The sequence below is a fragment of the Hibiscus syriacus genome, unplaced genomic scaffold (genome assembly GCF_006381635.1).
Source record: "Hibiscus syriacus cultivar Baekdansim isolate YM2019G1 unplaced genomic scaffold, ASM638163v2 tig00110013_pilon, whole genome shotgun sequence".
In the NCBI taxonomy this organism is placed as follows: Eukaryota; Viridiplantae; Streptophyta; class Magnoliopsida; order Malvales; family Malvaceae; genus Hibiscus; species Hibiscus syriacus.
Window position 1 is genome coordinate 1 of NW_024062563.1, and position 27,382 is coordinate 27,382.

General features: G+C 34.8%; 1 protein-coding gene and 1 pseudogene across 1 annotated transcript; one reads left to right on the forward strand and one right to left on the reverse strand.

The window, feature by feature from the left end:
• Positions 1–2,712: 2,712 nt before the first annotated feature.
• Positions 2,713–3,705, forward strand: LOC120212300 (receptor-like protein kinase At3g21340; the record flags this gene model as incomplete). Its single annotated transcript, XM_039210661.1, has 4 exons — positions 2,713–2,800; positions 2,885–2,937; positions 3,013–3,202; positions 3,291–3,705. Coding segments are annotated over 4 exons (746 nt in total), but the record flags the coding sequence as incomplete, so codon positions are not given.
• A 1,484-nt stretch (positions 3,706–5,189) lies between these two features.
• On the reverse strand, positions 5,190–27,110 carry LOC120212363 (annotated as a pseudogene).
• Positions 27,111–27,382: the final 272 nt, after the last annotated feature.

Genomic DNA, 27,382 nt, shown 5'->3' on the forward strand with positions numbered 1-27,382 from the left:
CAATAAATGGAGTGGCAGAGCGGATGAACAGAACCTTGTTAGAAAGAACAAGAGCAATGTTGAGGGATGCAAGCCTAGAAAAATCATTCTGGGCAGAAGCAGTCAATACCGCCTGTTATTTGGTGAATCGAGCTCCATCAACTGCAATAGAGCTGAAGACACCAATAGAGATGTGGACTGGTAAACCAGCTGATTATTCAAACCTCCATGTATTTGGAAGTATAGTGTACGTGATGTACAACTCCTAAGAAATTTCAAAGTTGGATCCAAAATCCAGGAAATACAAATTCTTGGGGTATGCTGATGGAGTAAAGCAGTATCGCTTGTGGGATCCCACTGCCCGCAAAGTGATCATTAGCAGAGATGTTATCTTTGTAGAAGACAAGCTACAAAGAAAAGAAGACAATGATAGCGCTGAAAAGTCAGAGACTACACAGATACATGTGGAAAAGGAGGTTGAACAAGGAGATTCTTCTGAAGCAGAACCAGCACATGATGAACAAGAACCAGAGAGTTCTGAAGCTCCAACAACTCGTCAATCAGATCGTGTGAGAAGATGTCCCAATGGAACTCAGATTATGTTATAGAAGGTAATTGCATATGCCTTTTAACAGAGGACGGTGAGCCATCAACATACAGGAGGCAATAAAAGCTCAGATGCTTCACTGTGGATGATGGCGATGCAAGAAGAAATTGAAGCCCTTAATAAAAATAATACATGGGACCTTATGCCACTATCACAAGGAAGGAAGCCAATTGGTAACAAACGGGTCTTCAAAATCAAGCGAAATGGTGATGATCAAGTTGAGAGGCATCGTGCAAGACTGGTGGTTAAAGGATATGCTCAAAAAGAAGGTATTGATTTTAGTGAAATATTTTCTCCTGTGGTTCGACTAACAACAGTTCGAGTAGTTTTGGCAATTTGTGCTACATTGAACTTACATCTAGCAGCTAGATGCTAAAAAGCTTTCTTCATGGAAATCTTGAAGAAGAGATTTACATGCTCCAGCCTGAAGGTTTTGAAGAAAAAGAAAAGAAGAACTTGGTTTGCAGGTTGAACAAATCTCTGTACGGTCTAAAGCAGGCGCCGAGGTGTTGGTATAAGAGATTTGATTCCTTCATTATGTGCCTTGGATACAACAGACTTAACACATACCCTTGTGCTTATTTCAAGAGGTCTGGTGATAACAATTTTGTTATATTGCTGTTGTATGTAGATGACATGTTGGTTGTAGGACCCAACAAAGATCATATTGAAGAATTGAAGGCACAACTGGCTAGGGAATTTGAAATGAAGGACTTGGGATCAGCAAACAAGATTCTAGGGATGCAAATTCACCGAGACAGAAGTAATAGGAAGATTTGGCTTTCACAAAGAATTACTGAAGAAGATCTTGTCACGATTCAACATGCAAGATTATAAGCCAATTTCTACCCCTCTTCCTATTAACTTAAAATTATCCTCCAGTATGAGTCCTAGCAGTGAAGAAGAGAGGATGAAGATGTCTCGAGTACCGTATGCATCAGCAGTGAGAAGTTTAATGTTCGCTATGATATGCACAAGACCAGACATTGCACAAGCAGTGGGAGTGGTTAGTCGGTACATGGCGAATCCAGGCAAAGAGCATTGGAATACAGTAAAGAGGATCCTGAGATACATCAAATGGACCTCAAATGTTGCATTATGTTACAGAAAATCAAACTTACTAATCAATGGGTATGTAGATTCTGACTATGCAGGGGATTTAGATAAAAGCAAATCTACAACAGGATATGTGTTCAAAATTGCTGATGGAGCTGTAAGCTGGGTTTCAAAATTACAATCAGTTGTGGCTACATCCACAACAGAAGCATAATATGTAGTAGCTACACAAGCCAGTAAAGAAGCAATTTGGTTGAAGATGTTATTGGAGGAGCTTGGGCACAATCAAGAGTATGTCTCTTTGTTTTGTGACAGTCAAAGCGCCTTGCATCTAGCAAGGAATCCGACATTTCATTCAAGGACAAAGCACATACGAGTTCAGTATCACTTCATTCGTGAAAAGGTGGAAGAAGGGACGATAGATATGCAGAAGATCCATACCAAAGACAACATAGCAGATTTCATGACGAAGGCAATCAATGCTGATAAATTTACCTGGTGTCGATCCTTCTGTGGCCTGTCAGAGACGTAAGCAACATGAAGGTACAAGGTAGAAAGAATGATGTGAAGATATGATTGTTCCAATCAAATCTTCAAGTGGGAGATTGTTGAAAAGTCAAGGAAAACAGTGCATTAATGCACCGAATTCATTCAATGCAAATTGTCAAAAGTTTCAACTAATTTGTTGAAAAAAATGGTAAAAGCTTAAATTAGTCATTGTACTTTAGGATATTTACAAATTAGTCCTTAGAGCTTCAACTATAAATACCCTAGCTCATTTAGCTTCAAAATTATCCCAAAGCATTCTAGCTTTCTTCCAATACTAGAGAATTTAGAGAGTTTCTTGAGAGTTGTTTTCTCCTTTTTTATCAAGAGAGAATTATTATTGTTTTCCCCTTGGTAGATCGAGAGAAGTTGTAATTCCTATTTTCTCATAGTGAAATTCTTCTACCGTTCCCCGTGGTTTTTACCCTATATTATTTAGGGGTTTTCCACGTAAATTTTGTGTCTCTTTTATCTTCATTTTTATTTTCTCAAATTATCAGTTGCGATTTTGCTCTATCCGATAGCCGTCTTCCGCAACACAAACCTGGGGGTAATCTATGAGTACATGGAGAAAGGGAATTTAGAAGAGAATCTGTCAGGTTTGAATGCAAAATTTTACATTCTCACAACTGCAAATTTGAATCTACCAAGACCAAATTTTTGAAATACTTTTAGTGAATATGTAGCAACAAGCACCAGTGTTTTGAGTTGGATAGGAAGACTTCGTATAGCACTTGATGCAGCACAAGGTAAGTACTCAATTTTATTAATCTTTTATTTGAAACTTGCATATGAAGCAACAAGTGAAATTGAAAATACCGTAGGGTTGGAGTATCTGCATAATGGTTGCAAGCCCCCAATAGTCCACAGAGATGTTAAATCCACAAACATTTTATTAAATGAAGACTTCCAGGCCAAACTAGCCGATTTCAGGCTGTCGAAAACTTTTACGGTGGAAGGTGGCACTCAGATATCAGCATCCATTGCTGGCACCCCTGGCTACCTTGATCCCGAGTAAGTAAAAGTAAATCGGGGACTCAATCGGTTGCAATTGATGATCATTGTTTAGAGTTCAGACCAAGTTAAATTTGTGGATGTGCAGGTGTTACATGTCGAACCGGTTAACGGAGAAGAGCGATGTTTATAGCTTCGGGATCGTTCTTTTGGAGATAATAACGAGCCGACCTGTAGTTGCAGTAACTAACAATGAGAGGACTCACATAAGTCAATGGGTGAATTCGATGTTGCCGATGGGTGACATCAGGAACATAGTTGATCCAAGACTACAAGGAGATTTCGATGTTAATAGTGCATGGAAAGCTGTAGAAGTAGCAATGGCTTGCTTGTCTCCAACTGGTGCAAGAAGGCCGACCATGGATCAGGTGGTAACGGAATTAAACGAGTGTTTGTCTGATGAAAGAGCTAGGAACAGGAGGCACCATGAAGACGAATCGCTGCGCTCGGTTCCTTTCGTGACCATGAATTTGGACCCCGAATCAACTCCTCTAGCCAGGTGAGAATATATATATATATGGGGGGGGGGTGTGACTGTATCTATTACTTTATAAGTGCAGGATGTGATTGTAAAATTCCCCCTCTTGTCTGGGGACCGTAATTTATGCTTGTACGATAAATTTTCTTAGTTTTCACATTATACATGTTATCTTATAATTGAAGATAATTACATAAATGATTTAATCTTAAAATTTAAATATATAAAATAAAATATAATTAGCTGATCCTATTCCCATGTGTAATGAAGTAAGGGAGAGGTAGAATAGTAGACTACCCCCAATACCAGGTTGAGAGCAGCTTCTGTGGGAAACCTCCGGCAATCAGAATTATGAATTACCCACCCTGGGACTCGATCCCACGACCACAAGGTTAAGAGCCTTGCGTTCTACCAACTGAACTAGATCAGCAATTCAATAAAATAAAATATAACGATTAATAAATGAAATTCATATAATATTGTGATAGATACAGGTTTTCGAAAAGCTTTAATAAAAGGTATTTGTATACAAAATTTTTATTATGATACATCAAATTTTAATTTTTACTTAGATATTACATTAATTTATTTTCTGCTCGATAAAAATAATTATGTGGATATAAAATGTAAATGTCAAAGGATTCTATGTAGAAAATAAAGTTAATGGTTTGTAAAAATTAAATTAGAATTTTATGAATAAAATTAAATAAAATCAAAATTGACGAATTACGATCAAATAAAGCAAAAGGGTAAATTATGCATTTAATACCTAAACTATTAGTTTTAGCACCTAAATTTTCAATTTTTCAAAAACATATCTAAAGTTTAATTTTTGTTTTATTTTAGTACCTGCTGTAAAAAAAAATTAGTTTTTGTTTCATTTAATACCTTATTCAAAATTTAACGTTACGTTTTGAAATAATTGAAAGTTTAGATACTAAAATGGGCCAAAAATGATAGTTTAGATACTAAATATGTTAAGTTTTTTACAACGGGTACTAAAATAAAACGAAAACTAAACCTTAGGTATGATTTAAAAAAATTTAAAGTTAAGGTACTAAAATGGATCAAAACTGATAGTTTAAGTACTAAATGTGCAGTTTACCCAAATAGAAAATTATATATCAAAATATATATGTCAATTAAAGCTTGGTGAAGTTTGTCTTGTTTTTGGTGAAGATTAAGTTTAACTTGGATTAGTTTTTGAATTTGGATTGAGCTGAAATAGATGTTCACAATACATACAAGGTATAATATAACATATATGATGTATGATTTGAATGGCTAAAAGAAACACTTATTTGCATCATGGGTCAAACCCAAATAACATCCATAAAGCAAAAGAAACACCGATTATTTATGTGTGACATTAATGTATCACAATAATACGCTTCTTCTTCACCTTGCTCTGGGAGATGGCTCGGTATCCAGATTTACGCTGATCCCGCGCCTCAGGCCGGTAGTACTTGGGCCGGCGCCTCCCCGGTTGCGAGCCACCTCTCTTTTCAATCACTCCTTCAATTCCATCACCACTTCGCTCATGGTTGGCCTATTGGTTGAGTTGCGAGACGCATACACCAAGGCTAATTCCACAACTTTCCATGCAGATTTGATCTCGAAATCTCCGCGCAACCTTGAATCAACAATGCCCTTGATGTCCCCCTTTGCCAACAATGAACTGACCCATTGACTAATGTGAGTGGCTTCATCATTCGATATGGTGATCACTGGCCTGCTTGTGAGTAGCTCCAATAGAACAACCCCAAAGCTAAACACATCGCTTTTCTCGTTTAACCTGTTGGTTGTTTGGTATCTGCATTCCGAGCATATAGAAGTTAGTAATTAATGATGTTTGTTTGAATTAATTAAAAAAATTATACCATCGTTGTCGACACCGGTTTTTGTCCGAGCGGGGAAAAATTTAGTACGACTTGGAGATTTTTTTAAAAAGGTTTTGGAGTCGCCATCGACCTTTTGAGTTAGGTAAGTCGAATATCTAAAATTTTTATTTTAAAAGAGTTTTTAAGAAAACATCATTTTAAAAGATAAACAGCCTACGTGTAACCAGAGATTCATTCTTTTTGAAATAAAAAAGGGTTTGGGGATCAATTACGTATGGAGAAGGATAAGCACCCCACAACGCCCAAAATTGATACCCGATCGGTTATAAATTGTCTCTAACAGTGAAATCTAAGAATTCGAATATAAATTTAAGTTACGATCCTATTATTCCAAATTCAACCATGAATTTTATTTAACGAAAAATTCTAAGGAGAAATATATAATATTCCGATATTTACAATCGAAGAGAAAATAATCCCTAAAATACTTTAAAACAAATATTTCTCTTTCCAACTGAAATAAAAGGAATATAATAATTTCTCTCAAGAATTCAAGATTAAAATAATTTTCATTCTACCAAAGAAAGAAATTAAGCCAATTTATCCGAATTATATTATTAGAAAATATAAGGAATATTCAATTATTTAAAAATACCGAGACTTAATCCCTAATAAAATTAGGCGAATTGTCTCGATAAGTTTAAATAAGTGAATATAACATTTTCCTTTCTAGTGGGATATTTATTTATTTTAAAACATCGGAAAATGACATCTAGTTATTTTAAGACTATCCATTCTTAATATTTTAAAATAAATAAAAATTACCCTTAATCCAATTATGTAATCGACTGAGTTATGCTAATGAGGCTTTTAAACGAAATAAAAATGGTACATTGAAGCATTTAAAGAAAAAAAATATAAATACACATATGGACTAAAAAGCAATTTTAAGGCTATTTTTAACTTTATAAATAGATACATATTTTCTAAATATAATATTAAACATAGAATATAATATTTATTATAAAATATACTAAGATGTAAAATATAATATTTATATACCATGCAATACATGTAGTATTATATAAATATATAATAAAGTAATATATAATAATGTACATGAAATAAATATATACATGTGGATTCATTCCTAGCATATTGAAAAAAATAAAAGCATAGTAAATTGGAGGTCATAAATATAAATAAAACAAATATCATGGCATGAAACAAGAAAATCATATTACAAGAGTACCAGAATCGTAATAACACCATAAATACATATGATTAAAATGAAAGAAAATAAATATCAGTAGTCAATCTCAAAAAAAATAAATATATACAACATAGGACTAAATTAAAATAATACAAACCCATGCAACCAATTCGCAAATCATATAAAATAAAAGGAAATGGTGACCAAAGCGCAAAACACGCTAAACTTGAAGGGACCTAAGGCGAATTTGACCTAAAAATGCCCAAAATGCTACTGATACTAAAGATAAAAACCCAAACCATGATTTAACCTTAAATGAGTAACCAAAATGACATGGAATTCCTAAAGTGAGGGGACCTATACGTAATAAACCCATAAATTGGTGACTGAAACATAAAACACGCTGAAGATTCAAGGACCTTAGCGTGATTTACCCAAAATCTCAAAATGAGATTACTTCTCTCCTTTTTTCTGCATTCTACCCGATACTTCCCTAATCCATAACCTTCTTTCCTCTCTTCCTCTTCTGTTGAAAACATTTTGATATTTCGATATAACAAATTAAGTTAAATGAATTTTAAGATTTTCCAAATGATTTTCTAAGTATATTCGATATAATTATTCGAATATCAAAACATTACTCCAAATATTTCAAAAATCATTTTTAATCCTTACTTGAGTGTAAAATTAAGTTTTAATCTTAAAACATTTTCAAAATAATATTTCAAAGTATTTAGAACCATTTCAAAGCCAAAAAGTCCAGATTGCTCAGAGGGAACCGATTCCCCCCAAGGGGGTACCGATTCCCCCCTGAATGGTTTGGCTCCGAGATTTCCAGAATGCTCGAAGGGAACCGATTCCCCCATAGGGGGTACCGATTCCCCCTGTTCAACGGTCAAAATATTTGAATTTTACACTTAGGGAATCGATTCCCTATGAGGGGGAACCGATTCCCCCCACACTCCAAGCTGTTTTATTAATTGTTTTCACACTAAAACGGCTATATGATCTTCACTAATCATCCCCAACGTTCATAAGTGATTCAAGGTGTATTTAAACAAGTTCTGAAGCCCTTGATCAGCAAGAAATTATAGATAAACAAGAGAGAAAGCATCAAACACCAAGTTTGTGCAAATCAATCCAATTTTCCTTTCAATATTCATCTTGCTTTCAAAGAACACCATTTGTGCTCATTTGTAATTATTTGTGAGTGTTCTTTTCTTGTTCTAGAATTGTGCAAACATCTTACCTTGTGAGGTTTTCCTTGTAAGTTTGCAAATTTGCAATCTTCTCTTTGGGAAAGAGTGTTCTCAAGAATTGAGGTATATTCTTGAGGGTGTTGTAAGGTTATCTCTTTGGCCTCAAAAGAAAGAACAAATTAGTGAATTTGTTGGAAAATCCTTAGTGTGGATAGCTAAGGTAGTGGATGTAGACTTTGATTGAGAAAGTCGAACCACTCTAAATCGCTGTGCAATTACTTTCAATTTTCTGCAAAAGCTTCCACCAAATTTTTAATTGCCAATTCACCCCCTCTTGGCCAATTCCATCAATTGATTAACTCAACAATTGGTATCAGAGCCTAACTCATTTGAAGGTTTAATCGCCTCTTGAGTCGATTCGGGAAGAGTTATATCGATAATCAAAGTCATCAATGGCCTCCGCTTCAAACTTCGACTCCGGTCTCAACTCGATGCCCGTCAACAAGCCTCCTTTCTTCAATGGAGCTAACTATGCCTATTGGAAGAATAGAATGTTGTACTTCATTCAAGCAAGTGACATGGGAGCATGGAATGCTGTAGAAGAAGGATACATCAAACCTCTCACTCATCCAAGGTTGTGGAGTGAAGGAGAGACAAGAATGTTCCAGCTAAACTCCAAAGCCATCCATATCATTTTTTGTGCTCTTGGACCAGATGAATACGGAAGAGTTTCATCGTGTACAACCGCCAAAGAAATATGGGAAAAACTTCAAGTCACTCATGAAGGTACCGATGAGGTAAAGAAATCTAAAATTAGTATTCTAACGCATAGCTATGAAAATTTCAGGATGAAACCAAATGAAGATATCAAAGCTATGACGGATAGATTTTCAACGATTGTCAATGGTCTCAAATCATATGGAGAGATCATTTCAAATGAAAAGCTTGTGAGGAAGTTAGTCTACTCCCTCCCAAAATCGTGGCAATCAAAGAAGACGACAATCATCGAGTCTAAGGACTTAACGTCCTTAACTCTTGAAGAGCTAATTGGGTCACTCCTCACTCATGAAATGATGCTCGAAGATGAGGTGGACCTTGACAAGATTGACGAGACACCAAAGGAGAAGGAGAAGAAGAAAAACATTGAAGTTGCTCTCAAATCCACAAAAGATGAGAGTGATTCGAATAACGATGACGATGACGAGGAAATGACATTGTTTGCCAAACGGTTCAGAAAAATGATGAGACATTATCGAGGAAGAAAATTCAAACGAAATGAAGGCCTCAAAAATGAATCGAAAGAGAAGGACCCAATCATTTGCTACGAATGCAAAAAGCCAGGGCATGTTAAATATGATTGCCCACAATTGAAGAAAAAGGGTCAATCAAAGAATAAGCACAAAGCATATGTGGCTATATGGAGCGATGAAGAAAGTTTTGATGAAGAGGAACAAGTAGTAGCTAACTTGTGCTTGATGGCATTTGGGGAAGATTCTAAGGTAACCTCTAACTCATTCGATTTTGATGATTTATCCTATGATGAGTTATTAGAGGAATATAATGGGTTGGCTTCGGATTATGAGAAATTATTTTTAAAATATAAAAATGATGTTTCAAAATTGAAAAATGAAAACAAACTCATATCCAAAACCAACAACGATCTTGAAAGTAAAATCAAAGATTTGCAAATCAAACTAGAAGAGTTTGAAAAGAAAAATTTAAATTTACAAAATTTACTTTCAAAGATCAATGATGATCATCAAAAGAAAATTGATGATCTTAAAACTTCTTTTGATAAAGTTGGAACAAAACATTTTGAAAAAGGTGGAAATTCAAAATCCAACTTTGTTAGAAAAAGATTTAGAAACTACAATCATAGAGGTCCCCAAAGAACCTCTAATAGAAAAATCGTTAGAAGTATGTGGGTTCCTAAAGAACTCATTACTACTAAAGATAAAAAATATCCTACACAAATGGATACCTAAGGGGACTAGGATTTTGGAAACTAATGAATATGGACCCAAAAGAATTTGGGTACCAAAAATCAAAAATTAATATATGTTTGTAGGGAAAAGAGCATTGCTACAAGGCATAGGAAACAAATTCAAATTCATGGTACCTTGATAGTGGATGCTCAAGACACATGACCGGAGACAAAAGCCGGTTCATTGAGCTTAACGCCAAAAATGGAGGAGAAGTGACTTTTGGAGACAATTCAAAAGGTCACATTGAAGGTATTGGTACAATAGGTAATACCTCTTCCATACAAATTAAAAATGTTTTATATGTGAATGGATTAAAGCATAATCTATTGAGTATTAGTCAATTATGCGATAAAGGATTCAATGACTTATTTGAAATTAATAGTTGTAAAGTCATTGACATTGCATCTAATCGGATTATGCTTGTTGGTCATAGAATAGGGAACATATACATGGTGCATTTAGATTCTTTTGATATGACTAATTTATGCCTAGTTGCTAAGGATGAACATGATAGTTGGTTATGGCATAGGAGACTAGGACACGCTAGTATGAGTGTTTTGCAACGGCTAATTCAAGGTGATTTAGTTTGAGGGTTGCCTAAGCTTAAATTTGATAATGATAAAATCTGTGATGCTTGTGCTAAAGGAAAACAAAAGCGTGTTTCTTTTAAATCCATTAATGACGTATCAACTAGTAGAGTATTACAATTGATCCATGTAGATCTTTTTGGGCCAACTAAGACTACTAGCTTGGGTGGAAAAAATATGCATTTGTCTTGGTAGATGACTATTCTAGATATACTTGGGTTATATTTTTAAGTACTAAAGATGAAGCATTAGAACAGTTCATCACATTTTCAAAAATAATCCAAAATGAAAAGGGTTACTCTATAACTAGTGTTAGGAGTGATCATGGCATTGAATTTGAAAATCTTGGATTTATTGAATTTTGTAATTCTAATGGTATTAGTCATAATTTTTCAGCACCTAGAACCCCTTAACAAAATGGAGTTGTTGAGAGGAAAAATCGAACTTTAGAAGAAATGGCTAGAACCATGCTTTGTGAAAATAATTTGCCAAAATATTTTTGGGCGGAAGCCACAAATACTGCTTGTTATATTGTTAATCGAGTAATGATTAGGCCAATTTTAAAGAAAACTCCATATGAAATTTTCAAAAATAAAAAGCCTAACATTAGCTATTTTCATCCTTTTGGATGTAAATGTTTTGTTTTAAACAACGGTAAAGAAAACCTTGGCAAATTTGATGCTAAAAGTGATGAAGGAATTTTTCTGGGTTACTCCTTAAATTCTAAAGCTTATCGAGTATTTAATAAAAGAACTTTAGTTGTAGAAGAGTCTATACATGTTGTTTTCGATGATAATCCCCTTCCAAGGAAGGATTCTTGTGTGAATGATGATGTAGGTGTTATAAATACAAATGATGTTAGACATGAAGTTGGAGAACCATCATCAAAGGAAGAAACAAAAAATGAGGAAACTCATGATCCTCTTGAGAATCCAACCATTGAAGAAAGGGAAGTATCTTATCCAAGAGAGTACAACTATGTCAAGGATGGTGAAATTATAGGTGATCCATCAAAAGGGGTAACAACTCGATCTTCTCTTAGAAATATTTGTAATTATGTTGCATTTATCTCATGCATAGAGCCTAAGAATATTAAAGAAGCATTAAATGATGAACATTGGATTATGGCTATGCAAGAAGAGTTAAATCAATTTGAGAGAAGTAAAGTATGGACATTAGTTGAAAGGACTAGTAATAAATCTACTGTAGGTACTAGATGGGTATTTAGGAATAAGCTTGATGAGAGTGGTAATATAGTGAGAAACAAGGCTAGACTTGTTGCTCAAGGGTATACTCAAGAAGAGGGCATAGACTATGATGAAACATACGCTCCCGTAGCTAGGATGGAAGCAATTAGAATGTTATTAGCATTTGCATGTTTTCATGAATTTAAATTATATCAAATGGATGTTAAAAGTGCATTTTAAAATGGTTTTATAAAAGAAGAAGTGTATGTAGAACAACCTCCAGGTTTTGAAGATTCAAAATTTCCAGATCATGTTCTTAAATTGACAAAAGCTCTTTATGGTTTAAAACAAGCTCCTAGAGCTTGGTATGAAAGATTGTCAAATTTTTTAATTGAAAAAGGTTTTTCAAAAGGAAAGGTTGACTCTACATTGTTTTTAAAGCATAAAGGTAAATATTTTATTAGTAGTTCAAATTTATGTTGATGATATAATATTTGGTTATACTAATGATGTTCTTTGCCAAGAATTTTCTAAGCTAATGCAAAGTGAGTTTGAGATGAGCATGATGAGGGAGCTCTCATTTTTTCTTGGGACTCCAAATCAAGCAAAGAAAAGATGGCATCTTCATTAATCAAGCTAAGTACGTCAAAGATATGCTCAAGAAGTTTGGACTGGAAAATGGGAAACCTCATGACACTCCAATGAGCTCTTCAACAAAGCTTGACTTAGATGAAGGAGGTAAATGTGTAGATGTTAAATTATATAGGTCAATGATTGGCTCTTTGCTTCATCTAACTGCAAGTAGACCGAAAATTATGTTTAGTGTTTGCTTATGTGCTAGATTTCAATCATGTCCTAAGGAATCACATTTACTAGCTGTTAAGAGAATCTTTAGATACCTTAAGGACACTCCTAGTTTAGGACTTTGGTATCCTAGAGACTCTAGTTTTAGCTTGCATGCCTTCTCTGATGCGGATTATGGAGGATGTAAATTAGATAGGAAAAGCACCTCCGGTACTTGCCAATTCCTTGGAAATATGCTGATTTCTTGGTTTTCAAAGAAACAAAATTATGTTGCATTATCTACCACTGAAGCGGAATATATTTCAGCCGGTAGTTGTTGTGCACAAGTTTTATGGATGAAACAACAACTTTTTGATTATGGAATTGAAGTAGGTACTATTCCTATCAAGTGTGACAATACTAGTGCTATTTGTCTCACTAAAAATCCCATCCAACACTCTAGAACTAAACACATTGAAATTAGACATCACTTCATTAGATACCATGTCACTAAGGAAGATGTAGTTCTAGAATTTGTTGATACTTTGCTTCAATTAGCGGATATTTTTACAAAACCCTTAGATAAGGAAAGGTTTTGGACACTTAGGAGAGAATTAAGTTTAACTGACCTATCTTCACTTAGTGTTTAAAATAATTCAGCACTTTTAATAAATACTGAAAAATACTCATAATAGTAATTTTTGATTGCATTCATTGCTATTAGTTAGGGGGAGTTTATGATTCTTGATGAAAAATTAATTTTATGTTCAAATATCGATTAAAGATTAATTTAATTGTTTGAACATAATTATTTTTCAATATATGAGTTGCCTATACCACTAGAGAAGATTAATTTAGCATTTTGCGTGCTTAAAAATTGGATTTTAGCATTTTGGTGCAGAGGGAATCGATCCCCCCATGAGGGAACCGATTCCCCCTTTGAAGGGGAACCGATTCCCCACACAGGGGAATCGATACCCCCCTGGGGTTCTGTTAAAATCGGGCAGAACACCCAAAACCCCAAAACCCTCTTATTTTTCTTCTTGCCGCCGTTCCCTCTCAACTCTTTCCCTATCTCCATTCTTGCCTCAAATCAACGATATTAATTGGAATTCGAATCAAATATCATCTTCTAGACCTGTTGGAATCATTAAAATCGTGCAAACAACATCTAAATCCCCTCAATCTTCATCTTTCAAGGTAAATTTTTCTAAACTCTCTATTTCATTGACTTTGAACATAGGATTAGTTTTAATTAGTTCTAGGTTGAAATAGTGATCGAGCATTGATTGTTTAATGATTAGAAACTAGATGTCACAACTAATTTCATCAAAAACACAAGAATTTTACAAAATTTTAAAATTTTCGAAATTAAAAAAAATGTTAATTTTCAAATTATTGTGTTTTGATTAAATTATGTTGTTATGAAAACTATATATATATATATATATTGTTTCTCAAAACCATATTTGTCAAAAGTTTTTCAAGAACTTTGCCCAATAGGATTGATTTAGCGAACCTTGAAATATTGAGGACTCAATTGAATTTTGGGATTAATTGAATTGCATACATTTGTTTTTAAAATTACAGGTTATCCAATCTATTCTGATTTCCTTTACCATGTCTATTCCTAAACGTGCTAGGTCTTCATCTAGTCGTTCTAGTCGTCAACCAAATTCACCTCCAAATCCTCCTCCTATTCCTCAAAATCCTATTCCAAATCTTGATCCTAACTTGACTATCCAAAATTCTTGTTTCAATCAACCGGGTCCTAAAGATTATCGTTTTTGGTTTTACCAATATTTTGACTCGTATAAGATTAGGGAAGAACGTATCCCATCTCTTCAAGCTATGGTTGCTATTAACTTTAAATATCTCCCTATCTTGCACGAATGGAAATTTGATAAACTTTTCGAACTTGAACCCGTTATCTATCATCAACTTGTTCGTATCTTCTATTGTAATGCCGTTTGTATCAAAAATCGTGATAAAACCAAAACCATAGGAGTATGTTCCTACCTCCTAGGTCAATATTTCCATCTTGATCCGGCTTACATAGCCAATGCCTTAGGCTTGGATAATGAAGGTTTATCAAATGAAAAACAAGTTTTAGGCTCTCGATATAAACGAAATGATAGTGCAAGTATTCTAGATCTTCATGAGCGTTTTCTTCATCTCATGATCACTTGGTGGTTTCGACCATCCGGGGGTCGTTATTCTACTCTCAGAGCATTAGATCTTTGGTGGTTGCATTGTTTTGAACACAATATAAAAATAAACCTTTCCGAGATTATCTTTGCTGAGATTGTTGAAACCGTTAACCTAGTTCCAAATAAGAAACTCTGTTCTTCACTAGTTTACGGTTGTATCCTTAGTAATCTCTTTTTTAAAGTCGAGCTTCGAGTTGGTCTAGATGCCTCCTTTCCTCTTAAGAAACAAATCAATCTTCTTTCTTTAACAAGAGCGGGATGGGTTAAAGATAAAGAAACCGGTGAATGGATTCGTTCTTCTGCAACTACTCCGGGAGCTAGTTCTTCACGAGCTCCACTCGAAGCTGATGAAGATCCAGAGTTTGAACAATTAGTGAGGGATATCGATGAAGCCGAAGATGAGCCTGAGCAACCCGAGGAGCACGCACAACAATCGACTCAAATGCCTCAATATTTTCAATCCTTTATGGAGACATTTGATTTCCGATATGCGACCATGGATTCGCGCTTTACTTCTATAGAGTCCCATTTATCCACAATGGAAGCTCAACAATTAGAGATTCTCCGAGAGATACGCACAAACAACGCTTCAATGAATGAACGTATTGATGCACTCTCACACGACATGGCTGCTATGCGAGCTCGTTTTCCTCCTCCCGATCCTCCTACGGATGTTTGATTCTATATTTTGCTTTGAACTCCAAACTTATTGTTTTAACATTTTGAATATTTTGGAATATTTGAATTTGTGGATTGTGAATTTGTTTGGATTTATGGATGGTGTGAACTTATATGTTTGGTGTGATTTATTCATTATTGCATCATTTACATCATTATTAGCAATATGACCAATTTTGCCATATCACATTGTTTATGAATATTGATTATGGAACTAATGGCTAACGTTTATCTTGATTGTGATCTTAGCAGCTTATGCATACATATACCTAATCAATTGGCTAAATGATTTTCACGTTTCTTTGAATCTTTTTGATTTAACAAAAAGGGGGAGAAGTGTGTGTTTTTAAAATGATAAATGGGAGAAGTGTTAATGTAAGGGGGAGTAATTTCAAAACTTGATTTAAGGGGGAGTAATTTCAAAACTTGATTTCAAAATCTTAAAATTACTAAAATGTTTTGTTATATCAAAAAGGGGGAGATTGTTGAAAACATTTTGATATTTCGATATAACAAATTAAGTTAAATGAATTTTAAGATTTTCCAAATGATTTTCTAAGTATTTCGATATAATTATTCGAATATCAAAACATTACTCCAAATATTTCAAAAATCATTTTTAATCCTTACTTAAGTGTAAAATTAAGTTTTAATCTTAAAACAATTTCAAAATAATCTTTCAAAGTATTTCGAACCATTTCAAAGCCAAAAATTCCAGATTGCTCAGAGGGAACCGATTCCCCCCCAAGGGGGTACCGATTCCCCCTGAATGGTTTGGCTCCGAGATTTCCAGAATGCTCGGAGGGAACCGATTCCCCCAAAGGGGGTACCGATTCCCCCCTGTTCAACGGTCGAAATATTTGAATTTTACACTTAGGGAACCGATTCCCTATGAGGGGGAACCGATTCCCCCACGCTCCAAGCTGTTTTATTAATTATTTTCACACTAAAACGGCTATATGATCTTCACTAATCATCCCCAACATTCATAAGTGATTTAAGGTGTATTTAAACAAGTTCTGAAGCCATTGATCAACAAGAAATTATAGAGAAACAAGAGAGAAAGCATCAAACACCAAGTTTGTGCAAATCAAGCCAATTTTCCTTTCAATATTCATCTTGCTTTCAAAGAACACCATTTGTGCTCATTTGTAATTATTTGTGAGTGTTCTTTTCTTGTTCTAGAATTGTGCAAACATCTTACCTTGTGAGGTTTTCCTTGTAGGTTTGCAAATTTGTAATCTTCTCTTTGGGAAAGAGTGTTCTCAAGAATTGGGGTATATTCTTGAGGGTGTTGTAAGGTTATCTCTTTGGCCTCAAAAGAAAGAACAAATTAGTGAATTTGTAGGAAAATCCTTAGTGTGGATAGCTAAGGTAGTGGACGTAGACTTTGATTGAGAACGTCGAACCACTCTAAATCGCTGTGCAATTACTTTCAATTTTCTGCAAAAGCTTTCACCAAATTTTTAATTACCAATTCACCCCCTCTTGGCCAATTCCGTCAATCGATTAACTCAACATCTTCACGCATGCGGCGGTCGACTACTCGCAAGCCCCCATCGAACAACATCATCGGCCACTGATTTGGTGGTCATTTCGCTCCAATCGTCTCCCGAACCGACCGAGGAATCAAGCCCTCCTAAACACGGTCAAAATCGAGCCGCAACTAGCATTTTTTCCTCCTATCACCGAGAACCAAACTGCTCCAAGATCGGCCACTAACACCACTCAAAGCCACCCCGACTCAATGACGATCTAGGACTCAAGTAAATGATTCTCTAAACTCCTCACTGATGACAACAACTCCGACGAACCCTCCTCGGCAGTAAGGTAAACACTCTCGATCTTTATTTTATTTCATTTTGTTTTTAGCCTAGAACTAGTATCGAACGAAAAGAAAAAAAAACATGCATTAGAATATCTTAAAAATTTGATTGCTGAAAAACTTGTAGAGTTTCTTTTGTTTGATTTCTCAGAAGTATTCTGTGTACATTGGCTTCTTTTTCGGGTTATATACCCTGTACAAAAAAAATCATATCCCCTAAGCAAATAGATTTTGATTGTTATATCTAGGAATTCGGCATTTCCAGCGTACAACCACTGTCATGGTGGTTGTCAGGGCAGTGGCACATCCTAGGCTGGAGAAAAGTTTGGTAGGCACGGTTGCAGAGATAAGTCACGAGAACTATGTTATCAAGAGCCGGGTCTGGGCCAGGTCGGGTACTGGGTCAGATTTGGGTTGGGTCTCAGTTTAGGGTTATAAGGTTTGGGTTATAAAAAATGGTTATGAAAAATGGTGATTACAACTGTCCCTCTTTGCTCATTGCTGTGAAACAAGAATGAAGCAAAGATAAAAAACACTATTTTTCATCTTGGTCTCTTCTTGTTACATTGCAACCTCTTCACTGGAAATGTCAATTCTTCTCTTTCTGTGATAGTTGATCCAATAGTGATGCTGATCCAACACCTTATGTGATGGAAACAAACAAAATGTCGGTGCTGATCTATCTTATTATGTGATAGAATCGAGAAAAAAGTTGAGCAAGTTCTTCTCATTATGAAATTCTTCCTTTAAAGCTAGTTCTTCTCATTATGAACTCTTCTGGAAATGTTGGTTCATCTCCTTATGTAGTGGATTTGAAAAGAACAAGTTCTTCTCATTATGAACTTTCTCCTTTAAGACGAGTTCTTCTCATTATAAACTATTCTGGAAATGTTGATTCACTTCTATATGTGATGAATTGAGCTAAGGTTGAACAAGTTCTTCTCATTATGAACTTCTTCTTCCTCATCGAATGAGTTCTTCTCATTATGAACTCTCCACTGGAAATTTTGATCCCTCGAGTGAGGTGTTGATGATTCAACTCCATATGCGATGAATCGAGCTAAGGTTGAACAAGTTCTTCTCATTATGAACTTCTTCTCTCTTTGTCAGATGAGTTCTTCTCATTATGAACTCTCCACTGAAAATGTTGATTAGTTTTCCCTTTCTTTGAAGAGTTTTAAACCTAGAAAAAATTATCATGTGTCAGTGATTTGTATTTAAAGTACCCGAAGGTAATGACCCGATGATCCTTAATTTTGCTGAGATCCATTTCTTTCAATGGTGAAAAATATGGATTGACTCTTTGCTGAATTAGTGAAATGAAATCTTTGTTGGCTCTTTGAATTCCTTAATGATGCAAATTGCTAAGTTTTTTCCTTTCTTGGGTCCATCCTACGTGTATTCTTGTGAATCTTTACTTGTGAATGGGAGCATGTTGGCCCAGTAAAAAAATTTCTTTTGATAAATTTAGCTTCTTCAAAAAGATTCATTTACAGTTATCAAGAAATCCCTAAAACTAGGCTTATCTTCTTTCAAAAATTCATTTCAAAACATCATGAAACCCCTGAAAATCAGGCTTAGTTTCTTTCAAATTCATTTGAAATCATCGAGAAACCCCTGAAAATCAGGCTTATTTTCCAAAAATCTTTTGTTTCGAATGAAACTATCTCAAGCGAGATAAAATCTTCTATTTCAAGGGAAACTGTCTCAAGGGAGACCAAATTTTTTTCAAGGGAAACTGTCTCAAGGGAGACAAAATTTGTTTCAAGGGAAACAGTCTCAAGAGAGACAAAACTTTGTTTCAAGGGAAACTGTCTCAAGGGAGACAACATTTGTTTCAAGGGAAACTGTCTCAAGGGAGACAACATTTGTTTCAAGGGAAACTGTCTCAAGAGAGACAAAACTTTGTTTCAAGGGAAACTGTCTCAATAGAGACAAAACTTTATTTTGAGTAGTTGAGTAGAAACTGTCTCAAGAGATACGAAACTTTGTTTTGAGTATAAACAGTCTCAAGAGAGACAAAATTTGTTTTGAGTAAAAATTGTCTGAAGTGAGACAAAATTCATTTAAAGGGAAACGTTCTCAAAGTTTATGTTTCAAGAGAAATTGTCTCAAGGGAGACAAAATTTATTTTGAGTAAAAATTGTCTCGAGGGAGACAAAATTTTATTTCTTAGAGAAACGTTCTCAAAGTTTATGTTTCAAGATAAACTGTCTCAAGGTAGACAAAAATTTTTTTGAGTAAAAATTGTCTCGAAAACAAAATTTTGTTTCTTAGAGAAAAACAATCTCAAGTGAGATTAATTTTGTTTTAAGGAAAATCGTCTTCAGCGAGACAAAATTTGTTCTTAGGAAAACTATCTCATGTGAGATCAATTTTGCTTTAAATATTTCAAAATTTTGGGAGAATGTCTCAAGCGAGACAATGTTTGCTTTAAGAGAAAAATGTCTCAAGTGAGACAAAATTTATTTTTAAGAAAAATAACTTAGAAATTTGTGTTCCGAAGGAAAATGTCTCAAGTGAGACGAAATTTATTTAAAGAGAAAAATGTCTCAAATGAGACAAAATTTGTTTTTAAGAAAAACAACTTTGAAATTTGTGTTCCGAAGGAAAATGTCTCAAGTGAGACAAAATTTGTTTTAAGAGAAAAATGTCTCAAGTGAGACAAATTTTTTTTTAAGAAAAACAACTTTGAAATTTGTGTTCCAAAGGAAAATGTCTTAAGTGAGACGAAATTTGTTTTAAGAAAAACAACTTTGAAATTTGTGTTTCGAAGGAAAATGTCTCAAGTGAGACGAAATTTGTTTTAAGAGAAAAATGTCTCAAGTGAGACAAAATTTGTTTTTAAGAAAAATAACTTTGAAATTTATATTCTGAAGGAAAAATGTCTCAAGTGAGACGAAATTTGTTTTAAGAGAAAAATGTCTCTAGCGAGACGATATTTTGTTTCGAGAGAAACAACACCCAAGGAGACAGAGAGTCTATTTGTTTATGCACATTGAGGAAATGTCTTCAGAAGATCTAATTGTTGACTTTAGGAAGTCAAATATATGGATGACATTGTTCTTTCAGGTTGAAGACATCTGGTCATTTTCGAGATTTTATTTCCTGAAAGATCGAAATGATGTATTTATAACTGTCTATCCTGGATGTTTACGGGTGTCATGATGAAGTTCGTATTTTATTTGATGAATTAGTGAATTTTTCCTCAAGAGAGGGAAAATCAAAGCCTTTATTGCACATGATGATGAATGCAAAGATGTAAATTTTGTGTCTCATGTATGTATGTGTTTATGAATATATATGTTGATATGTGAGGGGAATAGTTGCGAGAGCAGTATTTAATCTATCCCTGATTCCAGTTTATCTTCATTCCCACCAGGGTGTACTCTTGCAAACCTTATCCCAAGATAATTTATTTTCCTTGGCCCATCAACTTTTGGACCAAAAATTTAACTTCCCTTGCCTCAGCTTCGATCATGAGCTTCGGAGGGATATTCGTTGAATTCCAAGATATGCTTCCAGAGAGATTATCTTGTTTGAAAATGTTTTTTCTTCCTTTGAATTTTCAAAAGTTTGAAAAGATTTTTTTTTAAATATTATCTTCTTCTAAGTTTCACAATTAAAACAAATCATAAAACATGAGTTTATTAAATATCAAAAGAATCAACTGCTCTTTAATCTTTGATAGTTACAAATCTTTGACAAATGTCAGGATCGAAAGGTTGGTTTTGAGGTTGGCTACCTAAATTTAAGGTTTACTTCATCGATTCGTCCTTTTTCCTTTTCTCGATCCTTTTAAAAATTAGGACATGCCCCTCTTTCTTGGTTTGGCATTTTGATCGGAGGCGGACAAAATGACGCAACTAGCATAGTCAATTGCTAGACTCTTTAAAACACTTTTGTTTCAATTCTCTGAAATCTTCCATTTGTTCAAGCTTTGTAGACTCTTCTAGCAAAGGTAGTGCATAAATATTGGTCTAAAAATGAGATTTTTGAGTGCTCGTGTGAGTTCGACTATAACAGGTGTTCCTCAACTCCCATAGTCCATATTCACCGAAACTCCTTATTTAGTAAATTTGATTTAATTTTCCATGGTTGGGCTAGCTAAATTCAGCTTTATTGTATTTATTATAATTGCCATGATTTGGCTAGCTGAAGGATTCATGTCTTCACAAAGTCTTTGACCTGACAATCACAGTTGAGCAAACATCGAATTGCCAAGTACCCGATCAATGTCATGGTTTGAATGTAATATATTCATAAAGTCGGGACTTTCGAGTTTCCTCTATAACCAATTGCTTTAGCGGAATAGCTCAGGTTTATTATGTGTATATATATATATATATATTCTAGGTATACAGATTCCATTTCTTAAGTTTGTCAAGGAGAATATGTTATAGTCCCGGTGTTTGTTATAGGTAAGAAAATCTCATCGTTAGAGTTCAATTTCCAAGCAACCGACCTAAACTAGATTCACCTACTCGACCATTCTATCTGAGAATATCATGATCATTATTGAACATCATTAACAGAAGTAGGAATCAATTAGCTTAGCAATCTCATGTGCAAGTTTCCCCATTTTGTCAGCTCCTAACACATACCTGAATGCCAAACCCTTGATTGACTCTGCATGCTAGGAGAAAACTAGATTGGTCCTTTCAAGAGAAGGGTATGAGTTTTGGTGTATCTAGAGTAGGATCGAGGGGGTCCTTGTTTTGCTGGGGTTTAATCTTGTCATTTTTCATAAATTTACAACCTCAATTATTAAAAAACTTTTAATTAAGATGATATTCAAGGAATTTCAAGATTAAAATTTGTTCATTGTTCATTTCCTAAGAATGAATCATTTTATTTAAAATGTTTGAACGTCAAGTTACTTCCAAACATTTAAATGTAGGAAAAATAAAAACAAGTTCAAACAAGACAATATGCAAGTGCATTAAAAGTTTATAGTGGTTGCAATGATTTTTCTCGGTTTGCATCATAATGCCCCATCATTCATTGAATGTCCATGCCCCTAAATCAATCATATTATGGATCTTGTGCTTCAGTACCCCATAATTCTCAATGAGGTTCTTTGATCTTCAGATGGTAATATTGTCACATTTTTTGTTCTCAATTCTTTTCTAAGTACGAAGTGGTAAATTTAATTTACCTCAAAAGATTCCGCAGGTTAATCCCAGGATCCGTGATTAATGCACGTTGAGATGCATGCATATCATGTAATGTACGATGTATAGATGCTAATGCAAAGGTTCAAATATGCTTATGCAAATGCAAAGATGCAAAATAGGAATGCAAAATGTAAATGCAACAAAGGAATTGATCCCCAAAGTAATTGTCATAAAACAACTTCCAAATAACACACAATGTCTTAATTCACCGAGGCAGATGGAAACTACAAATCACGTCATACTACTTGACTTCTTCAATTTTGATCGAACATGCAATGAAACAATCTTCTTTTATCCTTGGCTTGATGGAAAACTCCAACGATTCGACTTATTTTCCAGAAATACATTTATTGAGCGACCATATGCCACTGACATCATCCACTATCTCGTGTTGATTATTGTTGTTTCTTGATGACTTCAAACATATTATTTCTTTTTGGCTAGTTGTATCAACATCATCATAGGACTCTTGAAAAGCTTGTTTTACTGCATCATTTGAGCCTCATATATTCCATCTTGACGTACCTCTTCAGTTGTTTCCTGGAACACAATTCTGGACCATTGATGTGTTTTTGCATTTATATTCTACATTTTCGAGTGGCATTGTCGTATTGAAAGCCTTCCAATGTGACTATTAACTCGGGAATCAATACATTCTATGACATGATATATATGAAACATGTGTTAATTTCAAGGTAATTATCTTATAACAACTTTCAAAGAACTCACAACGTCCCAACATGTCAAAGCAGATAAACAATATCTACCACTTCGTGTGGCATTATCATTTTAAAATGCTTCTAATTTTGATAATTATCTCGCTTATTAACATCATGTTTATGCACAAAAATAAAGCAACAGGACAAGGAAAAGATGTTAGCAAAAATAATTATCAAAGAGAGGAAATGTATGTTAGTGAAATATGAAAAGATTAAATTCAACGAGTAAATAAACCATAAAATACAGTGAATAAAACACATATAGGATATTAAAACCCTAACCGCATAATTTATAGTTCACATACAATTATTCAAAAAGAATCTATCGAATAAATTAAAAGACGAAGTTTAGAATTCATTTCTCCTTTGTGTACACTTATTTAGGTACCTATGGACAGAGTTTCGGCATGGTCTTAGATCGGGTGGGTTTCTACAGTTTACTATATGCAGAGTTTTGGTTCTAGGAGTAGAGGTACTCGAGCTATCCTTGTCGGTGCCCCTTTAGGTGAGCCAAATCCTCAATCCTCACCCATTATAGGCTTAAACGGATCGAGTTCAATTCAAGAGGGCACATTTCCCTATGCCTGACATAGAGAATAAATCCTCACGAAGATAAAGGGCATATGAACCTCGAAAGCTACTTGCTAGGTCTGACATAGAGAATATATTCTCACGAAGACGTCGCTTTCACTCCCACTTAAAAAGTAAGAGCTCGGGTATAGAGCTTATGTCATGTACTACATGTGTTTGTGTGTGAGTAGAAATTCTCAAACCTTGACAAAAAACCACAAAAAAATTGAACTAAAGCAAATCCAAAATTTCAATATCTAAAATCCAATCAAATATAAACATTAATATACAAGGATATTAAATAAAATAAAATAATTGAAAGAAATCAAAAGGATCGTAATTTAAATTTATATTAGAATTCTTAGATTTCCACTATTAGAGGCAATTTATAATCGGTCGGGTACCAATTTTGGGCATTGTGGGGTGCCTTATCCTTCCTCACACGTAATCGATCCCTGAACCCTTTTTTTATTTCAAAAAGAATGAATCTCTGGCTACACGTAGATTGATTTATCTTTTAAAATGATGTTTTCTTAAAAACTCTTTTAAAAGAAAATTTTTAGGTATTCGACCTACCTAACTCAAAAAGTCGATGGCGACTCCAAAACCATTCAAAACCTTTTCAAAAGAAAAGCCCAAAGTCATACTCAGTTTTTCCTCGCCCGGGTGAAAAACAGTGTCGACAATCGTATTTTTAGTTTTGTTTGGACGGAGATTCAGAAGGACGATCATTGGCTGGTGTCAAAGTAATTTGTTTCCGTGTGAAAAGTAGAGAGGAGATGAGTAAGAGGTTGTTCTATTATTTATCTCGGTCTTGGTCGAGAAGTTAATGTGGGTGTCAGATTTAGAGTTATTATGATTATTTGTAGGTCGACAGGCTAAGTAAGATGTAGGTTTGATTCTAGTAGGTCACATGTGCCTATCAAAAGTCATATCAAAAGGTTGCGACTTTCCAAGGAGTATTGAGTGTTTGAGATTCTTTTTCTGGAGATATTCTTCCGGGATCTTGACTGTGATTTGAAGCGTGAAGATGATATGCGGAGGACTTTTGGTGAGGCAGAACAAATGTGAAACATGAAAGAAACTAACTCAGGGTCAAGGTAGCCAGGGGTGCCAGCAACAATTGTTGAGACGTGAGTGCCACCTTCAGCTGGAAAAGCCTTGGACAAGCCAAAATCACATCTCTGTGAACTATGGGTGGATTAGATCCATAATACAGATACTCCAATCCTATATTTTTCAAATTCCACAATACATCAGCTGAGTTATGTTCATCACATATAGGAAAATAATTGGATAGGTGAAAGGCTTTGAATTCTCTAACCTTGAGCTGCATTGACTGCTATCCGAAGCCTTTCTTCCCAACTCATGGTGTGTGCATCTCGATCTGCTTCACCATAGCAACTTAAGTTTATTCAAGTTTGTGAATTTCAAGATGCATTTGAACAAATTGGCGTGTGATAGTTTTTACAAAGACCTTAAAGATGCTGCTTTAAGTTTCTATTAGCCATGTACTCATAGATAAGTCCCATATGGATGCCTTCATTACAATATCCAACAAGGTTAATTAGGTTGGCATGATGCACTCTCATTAGGAGCTTGACTTGTAAAATGAAGCCACACATTGAATATAACCAAACAATGAGCTTAAAATTATTGCAGGGGTTGAACCATAAACGTGCATACCTCTGCGTGGAACTCCTTCGAGCCTTGGACTGATGATTTTGATAGCATCTTCACTGCTACCTTAGTATTATCCAAGTAGCCAAGGAACACTGCTCCGAATCCACCTCTCCAGAGAACAGTCTCGAAGTTGTTGGTAATTTTTAGGAACTCGAAATATGTAAACTTTCGGCCTTTTGACTCCAATGTTGTTCCACCCTTGTTCTCATCCTCAGCACTCACTTTCGTAACAACTAATAGGAGGACCAAAACACAAGTTTAATAAGCAGAGATGCACCTGGGGTATTCTTTTTCTCATTTTATTGAATAAATGTGTTCAATATTTTTTGATATACATACCTTCTTGTTTTCTTCTTCGGAGGCTCCAAAATGCAGCTAATGTGGCTACGATCACAAAAATCACAACAGCTGATGCTGCTAGTGGAATAACAAGCTTATTCTTATGCTTCTTCTTCCTCTGGCATGAAGCTGTCAGACAAAGGTCTGAATTTTCTCCGATACTTGCATCGATAAATGATTGAATCAGTGATATTCGAGATCAAAAACATAAGAACTATATTGTCACTTGCATCGATTCTGATATGAGTAATTGAATTTGACAAGAAGCAGGCCTTAGTAATTGTGATCCACTGTTTGATCTCTCCAAGAGTGCAACTGGAAGTGAACTTGAAAGCTTGTTTCCTTCTAAGTTTCTGCAGTAGGATTGATGCAACATCCATTATTACTTATAGAATTTTCAATTTACATCAAATTCAAAAACAGGATGACTTAAAAGATGCTCAAGAGCGGCAAATGTGCTAGAAAATCAAGTACATCTCCAGTTAAGCTATTGTTTGATAAATCACTGCAATAAAAGTTTTCAATCTGTTCAATTTATATGGTCATAGATGATGATTGCTGCCTCAGTTTTTATTCCTATATACTACTATCTACAGGTCAATCTGTTTAGACATAGATATTTACTTACAAATGTTGTAGCATTGCAAGCAGAGATATAGAAGCAGAGATCTTTCCGGTCAATTCGCTCGAAGACAAGTTCCTGATTGCATATATGCAAAGAATAGGTAGGGATTATACGGAAAACGCCAACAAAATGTACATTTTACAAGAAAAGTGAAAGCATTTAAAATCTTAAACCAACATGATTATTCAAAGACACATGCTTACAAAGATATAATCCGGGGAGGACCGAAGCCGTCATAACTGCAATTAAGGCCATCCCATCAATAAGTTTTAGGTGCACAAGGATCTCCTTTCCATTTTCTCTTCACTCCATATGTTGACTTGATATCCGTTATTGCATCAACTGTAATTTTTAGTTAATTATATATAGATGATTAGAATTTGTGTAATATATAACACATATCAAGTATTCTTTCAAAAGAAACTGAAACAAACTAATGCAAGTTTGGACTACCATACCATCTTCTGGGTCTGTTGTGACTTTGGGAAATCTTTAACCATAAAAATTTCAAGAGCATTAAGGATCGGCAGATGTGTTAATCTGTTAGTCCTTTCCAGCCAACACTCGATGTAGTTTCCGCTGATCGACACTGTGCTATACAAGGTTTTCATATATAAGTAATCAGGAACAATAGGACCATACAAAAGTACACCATTTTGAGATACATTGAATTGTCTGATCTTGTTTTTCTTCAGCTCTTCAAGCTCTGCAAAGTGCATGTAAACATAATATTTTGCAGTAGGATCTGTTGGTTCCCAGTTAAACCCCAACCTTCCGCTAGCATTTATCGGCACATGTACTGTTCTCATGACAACCGGCGCCGGTTGGTAGCAATTGTTGTCATCAGTATCAATAGAAAGCGAGGTGTGTATTGTCTTGCTTGGAAAGATTGAAGGCTTCCAGATTCAATCATAAGCATCATCTTTGTACCTAAAATATGAGAAATTTAGCCGCATGCACAATAAATGAAACACAGAACTGAGAGGGTGACTTGAAAAGGCATTAAATAAAATGTTCACCTGATAGATTCATTGGTTGTTGGACCTATATTAAATCTTTGATGCAAAACAAGTGTCACACC